Genomic DNA, 14694 nt, shown 5'->3' on the forward strand with positions numbered 1-14694 from the left:
GGAGACAAGCGGCGGTATGAGAACGGCCATCCGTCCGTCAGCACCGTGCTCCTGCTTCTATACTACTCCTTACCAGACAGCAGCATGGGATCCTTCTCCAGAGATTTCTTCACCTGATCACTTTCTCCTGTGAGGGAACTTTCATCAATTTTCAGGTCATTCCCCTGGATCAGGATACCATCCGCAGGAAGGAGATCCCCTGGTGGTAAAGTAACACAGAGACTGTGACCATGCTGCTCACTAACGCACTATGACGGAAGAAACACAACAATAAATACCCAATTTCTATGTTTTTACCATATTTTATTTGTGCAATATCCCCGACGACCAGCTCCGCCACAGGAATCTGGATGACTTGTCCTTTTCTGATAACCGTGAACTTCTGCTCCTGTTCAATTCGGCTCTGAAGGCCACGGAACTGCTTCTCTTTGCTCCAGTCATTAAAGGCCGTTACCAAAACTACAATGATGACTGAGAACAAGATGGCTGCTCCCTCGATCCACCCAGCTTGTGATTCTCCTTCATCCTCCACTCCTCCTGCCACCTCCCCACATGCTGTGGACAGAACAGAGACACGTGACAGGATCCTTGTAGGAGAAATAACAGGAAAATCAATAAACAGAAAATTAAACTTCAACCTGTGCATGTAGTTTCTGTAACTTGTTCCCCGCCATTAGGGAACTCATCAACATGGTGGATAAGACCGATGTAACTCCAGCCCTCCCATGCTGCTGGGGCGTCCCTGTAACTCCAGCCCTCCCATGCTGCTGGGGAGCGTCCCTGTAACTCCAGCCCTCCCATGCTGCCGGGGGGCATCCCTGTAACTCCAGGCCTCCCATGCTGCCGGGGAGCGTCCCTGTAACTCCAGCCCTCCCATGCTGCCGGGGAGCATCCCTGTAACTCCAGCCCTCCCATGCTGCCGGGGAGCGTCCCTGTAACTCCAGCCCTCCCATGCTGCCGGGGAGCATCCCTGTAACTCCAGCCCTCCCATGCTGCTGGGGCGTCCCTGTAACTCCAGCCCTCCCATGCTGCCGGGGAGCGTCCCTGTAACTCCAGCCCTCCCATGCTGCCGGGGAGCGTCTCTGTAACTCCAGCCCTCCCATGCTGCCGGGGAGCGTCTCTGTAACTCCAGCCCTCCCATGCTGCTGGGGGGACGTCTCTGTAACTCCAGCCCTCCCATGCTGCCGGGGGGCGTCCCTGTAACTCCAGCCCTCCCATGCTGCCGGGGAGCGTCCCTGTAACTCCAGCCCTCCCATGCTGCCGGGGAGCGTCTCTGTAACTTCAGCCCTTTCATGCTGCTGGGGGGACGTCCCTGTAACTCCAGCCCTTCCATGCTGCTGGGGCGTCCCTGTAACTCCAGCCCTTCCATGCTGCTGGGGGGCGTCCCTGTAACTCCAGCCCTCCCATGCTGCCGGGGAGCGTCCCTGTAACTCCAGCCCTCCCATGCTGCTGGGGCGTCCCTGTAACTCCAGCCCTCCCATGCTGCTGGGGGGCGTCCCTGTAACTCCAGCCCTCCCATGCTGCTGGGGCGTCCCTGTAACTCCAGCCCTCCCATGCTGCCGGGGAGCGTCCCTGTAACTCCAGCCCTCCCATGCTGCCGGGGAGCGTCCCTGTAACTCCAGCCCTCCCATGCTGCCGGGGAGCGTCTCTGTAACTCCAGCCCTCCCATGCTGCCGGGGAGCGTCTCTGTAACTCCAGCCCTCCCATGCTGCTGGGGCGTCCCTGTAACTCCAGCCCTCCCATGCTGCCGGGGAGCGTCTCTGTAACTCCAGCCCTCCCATGCTGCCGGGGAGCGTCTCTGTAACTCCAGCCCTCCCATGCTGCCGGGGGGCGTCCCTGTAACTCCAGCCCTCCCATGCTGCCGGGGAGCGTCTCTGTAACTTCAGCCCTTTCATGCTGCTGGGGGGACGTCCCTGTAACTCCAGCCCTTCCATGCTGCTGGGGCGTCCCTGTAACTCCAGCCCTCCCATGCTGCCGGGGAGCGTCCCTGTAACTCCAGCCCTCCCATGCTGCTGGGGCGTCCCTGTAACTCCAGCCCTCCCATGCTGCTGGGGCGTCCCTGTAACTCCAGCCCTCCCATGCTGCTGGGGCGTCCCTGTAACTCCAGCCCTCCCATGCTGCTGGGGCGTCCCTGTAACTCCAGCCCTCCCATGCTGCTGGGGCGTCCCTGTAACTCCAGCTCTCCCATGCTGCTGGGGGGCGTCCCTGTAACTCCAGCCCTCCCATGCTGCTGGGACGTCCCTGTAACTCCAGCCCTCCCATGCTGCTGGGGCGTCCCTGTAACTCCAGCCCTCCCATGCTGCTGGGACGTCCCTGTAACTCCAGCCCTCCCATGCTGCTGGGGCGTCCCTGTAACTCCAGCCCTCCCATGCTGCTGGGGCGTCCCTGTAACTCCAGCCCTCCCATGCTGCTGGGGCGTCCCTGTAACTCCAGCCCTCCCATGCTGCCGGGGAGCGTCCCTGTAACTCCAGCCCTTTCATGCTGCTGGGGGGCGTCTCTGTAACTCCAGCCCTCCCATGCTGCCGGGGGGGGGGGGCGTCCCTGTAACTCCAGCCCTCCCATGCTGCTGGGGCGTCCCTGTAACTCCAGCCCTTCCATGCTGCCGGGGGGGGGGGGGGGGGGGGGGGCGTCCCTGTAACTCCAGCCCTCCCATGCTGCTGGGGCGTCCCTGTAACTCCAGCCCTCCCATGCTGCTGGGGCGTCCCTGTAACTCCAGCCCTCCCATGCTGCCGGGGCGTCCCTGTAACTCCAGCCCTCCCATGCTGCCGGGTGGCGTCCCTGTAACTCCAGCCATTTCATGCTGCCGGGGGGCGTCCCTGTAACTCCAGCCCTCCCATGCTGCCAGGGGCCGTCCCTGTAACTCCAGCCCTCCCATGCTGCTGGGGAGTCCCTGTAACTCCAGCCCTCCCATGCTGCTGAGGAGTCCCTGTAACTCCAGCCCTCCCATGCTGCTGGGGCGTCCCTGTAACTCCAGCCCTCCCATGCTGCCGGGTGGCGTCCCTGTAACTCCAGCCCTCCCATGCTGCCAGGGGCCGTCCCTGTAACTCCAGCCCTCCCATGCTGCTGGGGGGACGTCCCTGTAACTCCAGCCCTCCCATGCTGCTGGGGGGACGTCCCTGTAACTCCAGCCCTCCCATGCTGCTGGGGGGACGTCCCTGTAACTCCAGCCCTCCCATGCTGCTGGGGCGACGTCCCTGTAACTCCAGCCCTCCCATGCTGCCGGGGCGTCCCTGTAACTCCAGCCCCCCCCTCCCATGCTGCCGGGTGGCGTCCCTGTAACTCCAGCCCTCCCATGCTGCCGGGGCGTCCCTGTAACTCCAGCCCTCCCATGCTGCCGGGGGGCGTCCCTGTAACTCCAGCCCTCCCATGCTGCTGGGGCGTCCCTGTAACTCCAGCCATTTCATGCTGCCGGGGGGCGTCCCTGTAACTCCAGCCCTCCCATGCTGCCAGGGGCCGTCCCTGTAACTCCAGCCCTCCCATGCTGCTGGGGGGACGTCCCTGTAACTCCAGCCCTCCCATGCTGCTGGGGGGACGTCCCTGTAACTCCAGCCCTCCCATGCTGCTGGGGCGTCCCTGTAACTCCAGCCCTTCCATGCTGCTGGGGCGTCCCTGTAACTCCAGCCCTCCCATGCTGCTGGGGCGTCCCTGTAACTCCAGCCCTCCCATGCTGCTGGGGCGTCCCTGTAACTCCAGCCCTCCCATGCTGCCGGGGAGCGTCCCTGTAACTCCAGCCCTCCCATGCTGCTGGGGCGTCCCTGTAACTCCAGCCCTTCCATGCTGCTGGGGGGCGTCCCTGTAACTCCAGCCCTCCCATGCTGCTGGGGGGCGTCCCTGTAACTCCAGCCCTCCCATGCTGCTGGGGCGTCCCTGTAACTCCAGCCCTCCCATGCTGCTGGGGCGTCCCTGTAACTCCAGCCCTCCCATGCTGCTGGGGGGCGTCCCTGTAACTCCAGCCCTCCCATGCTGCTGGGGCGTCCCTGTAACTCCAGCCCTCCCATGCTGCTGGGGCGTCCCTGTAACTCCAGCCCTCCCATGCTGCTGGGGGGCGTCCCGGAGAGGAGCAGCAGCTGAGGGATGAAGGGACGGAGGAGAGAAGCATGGAGGCTGCTTACAGCTACTCTTCCCAACACCCCAGTCTTGCCTTAGAAAATGGAGTAACGTGGGTTGGTAAAACAACCTTCCACATGGGACGATAAAGCATGTCCATATTATGTGCAGAACTATATTTAGTAAATACCCGCGGTATGTCCAGGCGGCTATGCCACCATGAGGAGAGAAGCGAGATCAATGTAGTCCTATAGTATCGAAGAGGGTCCGCAAGATTAAGTCCACCAGCTGGCTTATGCTTCCTAGTCTAGGTTTAGTTAGGCCAAATAAATTTACAGAGCAATGGTCTCTTTGCTTTAAAGAAACTATGTGGAATAGGAATGGGTAGTGTCCTATCTGGGTGGTGTAGTGCGGCTACCCTGCCCGAGCAGGAGACCTCCACCTTCCCCAGATTCTCAGGTTCTGACTGCGTAATTGTAAGAAAGAGAAGTAATGCTGAGAGCACAGATGGGACAGGGATGGAGCCAAAGTGATCAGCCGAGAGGCCGCCATTCCAATGGATAGAAAAGAAGCCGCAGGGAGGACAAAGAAATATTCACTGGGAGGGTTTGTTTGTTTGTTAAGACTAGAATATAAAATGGGGCCGAACCGAGACCATGGCTAAGCCTTCCGGAGCAGAGAAGTGGGGTGCAGAGATACAGCTGGCGCTACACAGATATAAGCATAATAAGCATACAAAATGTGCAGGAGAAAATACAGCGCCCCTTTACCTGTGAATGCCAGAGCGCCCCTTTACCTGCGAATGCCAGAGCGCCCCTTTACCTGCGAATGCCAGAGCGCCCCTTTACCTGTGAATGCCAGAGCGCCCCTTTACCTGCGAATGCCAGAGCGCCCCTTTACCTGTGAATGCCAGAGCGCCCCTTTACCTGCGAATGCCAGAGCGCCCCTTTACCTGCGAATGCCAGAGCGCCCCTTTACCTGCGAATGCCAGAGCGCCCCTTTAACTGTGAATGCCAGAGCGCCCCTTTAACTGCGAATACCAGAGCGCCCTTTTACCTGTGAATGCCAGAGTGCCCCTTTAACTGTAAATGTCACAGCGCCCCTTTAACTGTGAATGCCACAGCGCCCCTTTAACTGTGAATGACAGAACGCCCCTTTAACTGTGAATGACAGAGCGCCCCTTTAACTGTGAATGACAGAACGCCCCTTTAACTGTGAATGACAGAGCGCCCCTTTAAGTGTGCATGCCACAGCGCCCCTTTAAGAGGAACGTCAACCCTTTAATGACCCCTGATGTTTATTTTCATCACAGGTCCCATTTAAATGCTGCTAAAACCCATCACCTGGTGGTCTTGTGGTGTGATCGCCCCCAAACGCAGAGGGGTGATTAGTCCTTCTTGCTGGACCAGGCCTTAGCAACGATCTGATCCCGGTTTGGCAATCATTTACTTTAGGCTTCAGCAGCCCATAGTAATCGGAAGGCTTGACGCACTCCTACGGTGGCATCGCAGGAGATCAGCTGTCACCTCTGGGGAGTTTAACCTGTTAAATGCCGCTGTCAAATAATGCCAGCGGCATGTAACGGGCTCTGATGGCCGAGTGGGTATACTCATGTGATCGGAGTTCCTGTGGTAAGGTCCAGGATTCCAATTGACTCCATGGCAATCATGTCTATTACCATGTATCTGTATCTACACAGCCATGCCAGAGGTCAGAGGCCGGCGACCAGAGGTCAGAGGCCGGCGACATGGCTGTGTAGGTTGCTCAGGGCTGACACAGACAATACACTACCAATTCCACTCAGACATAACTCCTGATGTGTTGCTGCCCATGGCGAGACTAACAATTCCTTCCATAATTGTTATTATCTATTCAATCTCCTTCCCCTAGTTCTCAGCTGCTGCTTTCTGTTGAAGATACAAAATTTGTGTCCCCCTCCTTTTTCCTCCCCTCTAAGACGGCTGATGTAAACAAGTCCCTGTTAGGCTGTATCTGTAACACTGTAGCTTCTTGGTAATGCTGGGAGGGTTGTTCTAAACTTAAGTTGCTAATGAACTCACTGTGATTAACTCTCTCAGGATTACAAAGAAGCTACAATGTTGCAGATAAAGCCAGCAAGGGACTTGTTTACATCAGCTGTCTCAGAAGGGAGAAGGGAGGAGGGGGAGACAGAGAGAAAAGCTCACACACAGATTTTTGTGTCTTCAGCAGAAAGCAGCAGCTAAGAACTGGGGGAAGGAGACTGAGTAGATAATAACAAGTATGGAAGTAATTGTTAGTCTCACCATGGGCAGCAACATACTAAAACTTATGTTTAAGTGGAGTACGCCTTTATTTTTTGTATATCTATGTGTGCTTACATTAAGTGACTGTTTAGCTTAAAAAAAGTGGCCTCCTTACCACTGAAAGGCCTTGCCCTGGACCGGGCTTTATCATCTATATATGTTTGCTCTCTGGCCACTTGGTCATTCTGAGTCTTGTTGTTCTGATATTTCTCTCACGCACTGGACGGTGTTTGATGAATTAACACCTGGGAACGGACCTCCCATGCTCTCCATATACTGACCGGGGCCGAGGTGGAAAGAACGTCTCTGTAGCTGATGTGCGGGACTCTTTCCCCCCCTGCTGAGTTGCTCCTATTGTAGGAGCGCTGCTCTGCTGCTTTTATATTTATAAGGAGGCTTGTTGTAGAAGGGGATGCTTACCTTCATTATCCCCGCCAGGAGGATGGTAGAAGGAGAGGCCAAGGGATATTATGGCTGCGATTTCCAGGATGATTAAGGTCACGTCTTGCAATGCCTCCCATACAAGCTGCAAGAAGGTTTTGGCTTTCTTTGGGGGGATGAAGTTCTTCCCGAATGTTTGTCTTCTTTTCTCTAAGTCTGCGAGATTTCCTGACAAACCTGAAAGAGTTATAATATCAGTCATATATAGGTGACAATACATACAGGAAGCCAGACAATAGGGGATATATACTGCACTGTAGGAGCTATAATATCAGTCATATATAGGTGACACAATACATACAGGAAGCCAGACAATAGGGGATATATACTGCGCTGTAGGAGATATAATATCAGTCATATATAGGTGACACAATACATACAGGAAGCCAGACAATAGGAGATATATACTGCGCTGTAGGAGATATAATATCAGTCATATATAGGTGACACAATACATACAGGAAGCCAGACAATAGGAGATATATACTGCGCTGTAGGAGCTGTAATATCAGTCATATATAGGTGACACAATACATACAGGAAGCCAGACAATAGGAGATATATACTGCACTGTAGGAGCTATAATATCAGTCATATATAGGTGACACAATACATACAGGAAGCCAGACAATAGGGGATATATACTGCGCTGTAGGAGATATAATATCAGTCATATATAGGTGACACAATACATACAGGAAGCCAGACAATAGGGGAGATATATACTGCGCTGTAGGAGATATAATATCAGTCATATATAGGTGACACAATACATACAGGAAGCCAGACAATAGGAGATATATACTGCGCTGTAGGAGCTATAATATCAGTCATATATAGGTGACACAATACATACAGGAAGCCAGACAATAGGAGATATATACTGCGCTGTAGGAGCTGTAATATCAGTCATATATAGGTGACACAATACATACAGGAAGCCAGACAATAGGGGAGATATATACTGCGCTGTAGGAGATATATCATCAGTCATATATAGGTGACACAATACATACAGGAAGCCAGACAATAGGAGATATATACTGCGCTGTAGGAGATATAATATCAGTCATATATAGGTGATAATACATACAGGAAGCCAGACAATAGGAGATATATACTGCACTGTAGGAGATATAATATCAGTCATATATAGGTGACACAATACATACAGGAAGCCAGACAATAGGGGAGATATATACTGCGCTGTAGGAGCTATAATATCAGTCATATATAGGTGACACAATACATACAGGAAGCCAGACAATAGGGGAGATATATACTGCGCTGTAGGAGATATAATATCAGTCATATATAGGAGACACAATACATACAGGAAGCCAGACAATAGGAGATATATACTGCGCTGTAGGAGATATAATATCAGTCATATATAGGTGACACAATACATACAGGAAGCCAGACAATAGGAGATATATACTGCGCTGTAAGAGATATAATATCAGTCATATATAGGTGACACAATACATACAGGAAGCCAGACAATAGGAGATATATACTGCGCTGTAGGAGCTATAATATCAGTCATATATAGGTGACAATACATACAGGAAGCCAGACAATAGGAGATATATACTGCGCTGTAGGAGATATAACATCAGTCATATATAGGTGACAATACATACAGGAAGCCAGACAATAGGGGAGATATATACTGCGCTGTAGGAGATATAACATCAGTCATATATAGGTGACACAATACATACAGGAAGCCAGACAATAGGAGATATATACTGCGCTGTAGGAGATATAATATCAGTCATATATAGGTGACACAATACATACAGGAAGCCAGACAATAGGGGATATATACTGCGCTGTAGGAGATATAATATCAGTCATATATAGGTGACAATACATACAGGAAGCCAGACAATAGGGGAGATATATACTGCGCTGTAGGAGATATAACATCAGTCATATATAGGTGACAATACATACAGGAAGCCAGACAATAGGGGAGATATATACTGCGCTGTAGGAGATATAATATCAGTCATATATAGGTGACACAATACATACAGGAAGCCAGACAATAGGAGATATATACTGCGCTGTAGGAGATATAATATCAGTCATATATAGGTGACAATACATACAGGAAGCCAGACAATAGGAGATATATACTGCACTGTAGGAGCTATAATATCAGTCATATATAGGTGACACAATACATACAGGAAGCCAGACAATAGGAGATATATACTGCACTGTAGGAGCTATAATATCAGTCATATATAGGTGACACAATACATACAGGAAGCCAGACAATAGGAGATATATACTGCGCTGTAGGAGATATAATATCAGTCATATATAGGTGACACAATACATACAGGAAGCCAGACAATAGGAGATATATACTGCGCTGTAGGAGCTATAATATCAGTCATATATAGGGGACACAATACATACAGGAAGCCAGACAATAGGAGATATATACTGCGCTGTAGGAGATATAATATCAGTCATATATAGGTGACACAATACATACAGGAAGCCAGACAATAGGAGATATATACTGCGCTGTAGGAGATATAATATCAGTCATATATAGGTGACACAATACATACAGGAAGCCAGACAATAGGGGATATATACTGCACTGTAGGAGCTATAATATCAGTCATATATAGGTGACAATACATACAGGAAGCCAGACAATAGGGGAGATATATACTGCGCTGTAGGAGATATAATATCAGTCATATATAGGTGACACAATACATACAGGAAGCCAGACAATAGGAGATATATACTGCGCTGTAGGAGATATAATATCAGTCATATATAGGTGACAATACATACAGGAAGCCAGACAATAGGGGATATATACTGCGCTGTAGGAGATATAATATCAGTCATATATAGGTGATAATACATACAGGAAGCCAGACAATAGGAGATATATACTGCGCTGTAGGAGATATAATATCAGTCATATATAGGTGACAATACATACAGGAAGCCAGACAATAGGGGAGATATATACTGCACTGTAGGAGATATAATATCAGTCATATATAGGTGACACAATACATACAGGAAGCCAGATAATAGGGGATATATACTGCGCTGTAGGAGATATAATATCAGTCATATATAGGTGACACAATACATACAGGAAGCCAGACAATAGGGGAGATATATACTGCGCTGTAGGAGATATAATATCAGTCATATATAGGTGACACAATACATACAGGAAGCCAGACAATAGGGGAGATATATACTGCGCTGTAGGAGCTGTAATATCAGTCATATATAGGAGACACAATACATACAGGAAGCCAGACAATAGGAGATATATACTGCGCTGTAGGAGATATAATATCAGTCATATATAGGTGACACAATACATACAGGAAGCCAGACAATAGGAGATATATACTGCGCTGTAGGAGATATAAAATCAGTCATATATAGGAGACACAATACATACAGGAAGCCAGACAATAGGAGATATATACTGCGCTGTAGGAGCTGTAATATCAGTCATATATAGGTGACACAATACATACAGGAAGCCAGACAATAGGGGAGATATATACTGCGCTGTAGGAGATATATCATCAGTCATATATAGGTGACACAATACATACAGGAAGCCAGACAATAGGAGATATATACTGCGCTGTAGGAGATATAATATCAGTCATATATAGGTGACACAATACATACAGGAAGCCAGACAATAGGAGATATATACTGCGCTGTAGGAGATATAATATCAGTCATATATAGGTGACAATACATACAGGAAGCCAGACAATAGGAGATATATACTGCGCTGTAAGAGATATAATATCAGTCATATATAGGTGACAATACATACAGGAAGCCAGACAATAGGAGATATATACTGCGCTGTAGGAGATATAATATCAGTCATATATAGGTGACACAATACATACAGGAAGCCAGACAATAGGAGATATATACTGCGCTGTAGGAGCTATAATATCAGTAATATATAGGTGACACAATACATACAGGAAGCCAGACAATAGGGGAGATATATACTGCGCTGTAGGAGATATATCATCAGTCATATATAGGTGACACAATACATACAGGAAGCCAGACAATAGGGGATATATACTGCGCTGTAGGAGATAAATCATCAGTCATATATAGGTGACACAATACATACAGGAAGCCAGACAATAGGAGATATATACTGCGCTGTAGGAGATATAATATCAGTCATATATAGGTGACACAATACATACAGGAAGCCAGACAATAGGAGATATATACTGCACTGTAGGAGATATAATATCAGTCATATATAGGTGACAATAAAAACAGGAAGCCAGACAATAGGGGATATATACTGCGCTGTAGGAGCTGTAATATCAGTCATATATAGGTGACACAATACATACAGGAAGCCAGACAATAGGGGAGATATATACTGCACTGTAGGAGATATAAAATCAGTCATATATAGGTGACACAATACATACAGGAAGCCAGACAATAGGAGATATATACTGCGCTGTAGGAGATATATCATCAGGCATATATAGGTGACACAATACATACAGGAAGCCAGACAATAGGGGAGATATATACTGCGCTGTAGGAGATATATCATCAGTCATATATAGGTGACACAATACATACAGGAAGCCAGACAATAGGAGATATATACTGCGCTGTAGGAGATATAATATCAGTCATATATAGGTGACACAATACATACAGGAAGCCAGACAATAGGAGAGATATATACTGCGCTGTAGGAGATATAATATCAGTCATATATAGGTGACACAATACATACAGGAAGCCAGACAATAGGGGAGATATATACTGCGCTGTAGGAGATATAATATCAGTCATATATAGGTGACACAATACATACAGGAAGCCAGACAATAGGGGAGATATATACTGCGCTGTAGGAGCTGTAATATCAGTCATATATAGGTGACACAATACATACAGGAAGCCAGACAATAGGAGATATATACTGCACTGTAGGAGATATAATATCAGTCATATATAGGTGACACAATACATACAGGAAGCCAGACAATAGGAGATATATACTGCGCTGTAGGAGATATAATATCAGTCATATATAGGTGACACAATACATACAGGAAGCCAGACAATAGGAGATATATACTGCGCTGTAGGAGATATAATATCAGTCATATATAGGTGACACAATACATACAGGAAGCCAGACAATAGGAGATATATACTGCGCTGTAGGAGATATAATATCAGTCATATATAGGAGACAATACATACAGGAAGCCAGACAATAGGAGATATATACTGCGCTGTAGGAGATATACAATCAGTCATATATAGGTGACAATACATACAGGAAGCCAGACAATAGGAGATATATACTGCGCTGTAGGAGATATAACATCAGTCATATATAGGTGACACAATACATACAGGAAGCCAGACAATAGGGGAGATATATACTGCGCTGTAGGAGATATAACATCAGTCATATATAGGTGACACAATACATACAGGAAGCCAGACAATAGGGGATATATATACTGCACTGTAGGAGATATAATATCAGTCATATATAGGTGACACAATACATACAGGAAGCCAGACAATAGGAGATATATACTGCGCTGTAGGAGATATAATATCAGTCATATATAGGTGACACAATACATACAGGAAGCCAGACAATAGGAGATATATACTGCGCTGTAGGAGATATAATATCAGTCATATATAGGTGACACAATACATACAGGAAGCCAGACAATAGGGGAGATATATACTGCACTGTAGGAGATATAATATCAGTCATATATAGGAGACACAATACATACAGGAAGCCAGACAATAGGAGATATATACTGCGCTGTAGGAGATATAATATCAGTCATATATAGGTGACACAATACATACAGGAAGCCAGACAATAGGAGATATACTGCGCTGTAGGAGATATATCATCAGTCATATATAGGTGACACAATACATACAGGAAGCCAGACAATAGGGGAGATATATACTGCGCTGTAGGAGATATAATATCAGTCATATATAGGTGACACAATACATACAGGAAGCCAGACAATAGGAGATATATACTGCGCTGTAGGAGCTATAATATCAGTCATATATAGGTGACAATACATACAGGAAGCCAGACAATAGGGGAGATATATACTGCGCTGTAGGAGATATAAAATCAGTCATATATAGGTGACAATACATACAGGAAGCCAGACAATAGGAGATATATACTGCGCTGTAGGAGATATAATATCAGTCATATATAGGTGACACAATACATACAGGAAGCCAGACAATAGGAGATATATACTGCGCTGTAGGAGATATAATATCAGTCATATATAGGTGACAATACATACAGGAAGCCAGACAATAGGGGAGATATATACTGCGCTGTAGGAGCTGTAATATCAGTCATATATAGGTGATAATACATACAGGAAGCCAGACAATAGGAGATATATACTGCGCTGTAGGAGCTATAATATCAGTCATATATAGGTGACACAATACATACAGGAAGCCAGACAATAGGAGATATATACTGCGCTGTAGGAGATATAATATCAGTCATATATAGGTGACACAATACATACAGGAAGCCAGACAATAGGAGATATATACTGCGCTGTAGGAGATATAATATCAGTCATATATAGGTGACACAATACATACAGGAAGCCAGACAATAGGAGATATATACTGCGCTGTAGGAGATATAACATCAGTCATATATAGGTGACACAATACATACAGGAAGCCAGACAATAGGGGAGATATATACTGCGCTGTAGGAGATATAATATCAGTCATATATAGGTGACACAATACATACAGGAAGCCAGACAATAGGAGATATATACTGCGCTGTAGGAGATATAATATCAGTCATATATAGGTGACAATACATACAGGAAGCCAGACAATAGGAGATATATACTGCGCTGTAGGAGCTGTAATATCAGTCATATATAGGTGACAATACATACAGGAAGCCAGACAATAGGAGATATATACTGCGCTGTAGGAGATATAATATCAGTCATATATAGGTGACACAATACATACAGGAAGCCAGACAATAGGGGAGATATATACTGCGCTGTAGGAGATATAATATCAGTCATATATAGGTGACACAATACATACAGGAAGCCAGACAATAGGAGATATATACTGCGCTGTAGGAGATATAATATCAGTCATATATAGGTGACACAATACATACAGGAAGCCAGACAATAGGAGATATATACTGCGCTGTAGGAGCTATAATATCAGTCATATATAGGTGACACAATACATACAGGAAGCCAGACAATAGGAGATATATACTGCGCTGTAAGAGATATAATATCAGTCATATATAGGTGACAATACATACAGGAAGCCAGACAATAGGAGATATATACTGCGCTGTAGGAGCTATAATATCAGTCATATATAGGTGACACAATACATACAGGAAGCCAGACAATAGGAGATATATACTGCGCTGTAAGAGATATAATATCAGTCATATATAGGTGACAATACATACAGGAAGCCAGACAATAGGAGATATATACTGCGCTGTAAGAACCCCGGGTCCGGGGGGGCTCCTCCTCTGGACACATATCCAACACATACACCGCTTACAGGGAGCTTCTTCCAGACATGGAGCCATCTTATACACAAACACTGTCTCTTCTGCTTACGGCAGACCCTTTAAATACTCTATTTCCCACCACACACTTGCCAGATAGATTCGAGGGGGTGCAGGCCAGTAAAAGGGGTTGTAAAGTGCTAGAAAAACATGGCCACCTTCTTGCAGAGAAAGCATCGCTCATGTCTCCATGTCAAGTGTGATTTGTAATTAAGCTCCATTCACTTCGATGGAACCAACTTA

General features: G+C 47.1%; 1 protein-coding gene across 6 annotated transcripts in view; it reads right to left on the minus strand.

Annotated features, from left to right (window-relative positions):
• The window catches only part of ATP2B4 (ATPase plasma membrane Ca2+ transporting 4), a 160742-nt gene that overhangs the window by 72024 nt on the left and 74024 nt on the right, over nt 1–14694 (minus strand). For all 6 annotated transcript variants that reach the window (XM_069944401.1, XM_069944398.1, XM_069944396.1 and 3 more), the window contains exons 3-5: nt 6753–6950; nt 298–555; nt 74–199 (exon numbers count right to left, since the gene is read on the minus strand). In XM_069944401.1, coding sequence (XP_069800502.1) covers nt 74–199; nt 298–555; nt 6753–6950 — 582 coding nt within the window. The remainder of the gene's footprint in view (nt 1–73; nt 200–297; nt 556–6752; nt 6951–14694) is intronic.

The sequence above is a fragment of the Dendropsophus ebraccatus genome, chromosome 11, assembly GCF_027789765.1.
Source record: "Dendropsophus ebraccatus isolate aDenEbr1 chromosome 11, aDenEbr1.pat, whole genome shotgun sequence".
Lineage (NCBI taxonomy): Eukaryota > Metazoa > Chordata > Amphibia > Anura > Hylidae > Dendropsophus > Dendropsophus ebraccatus.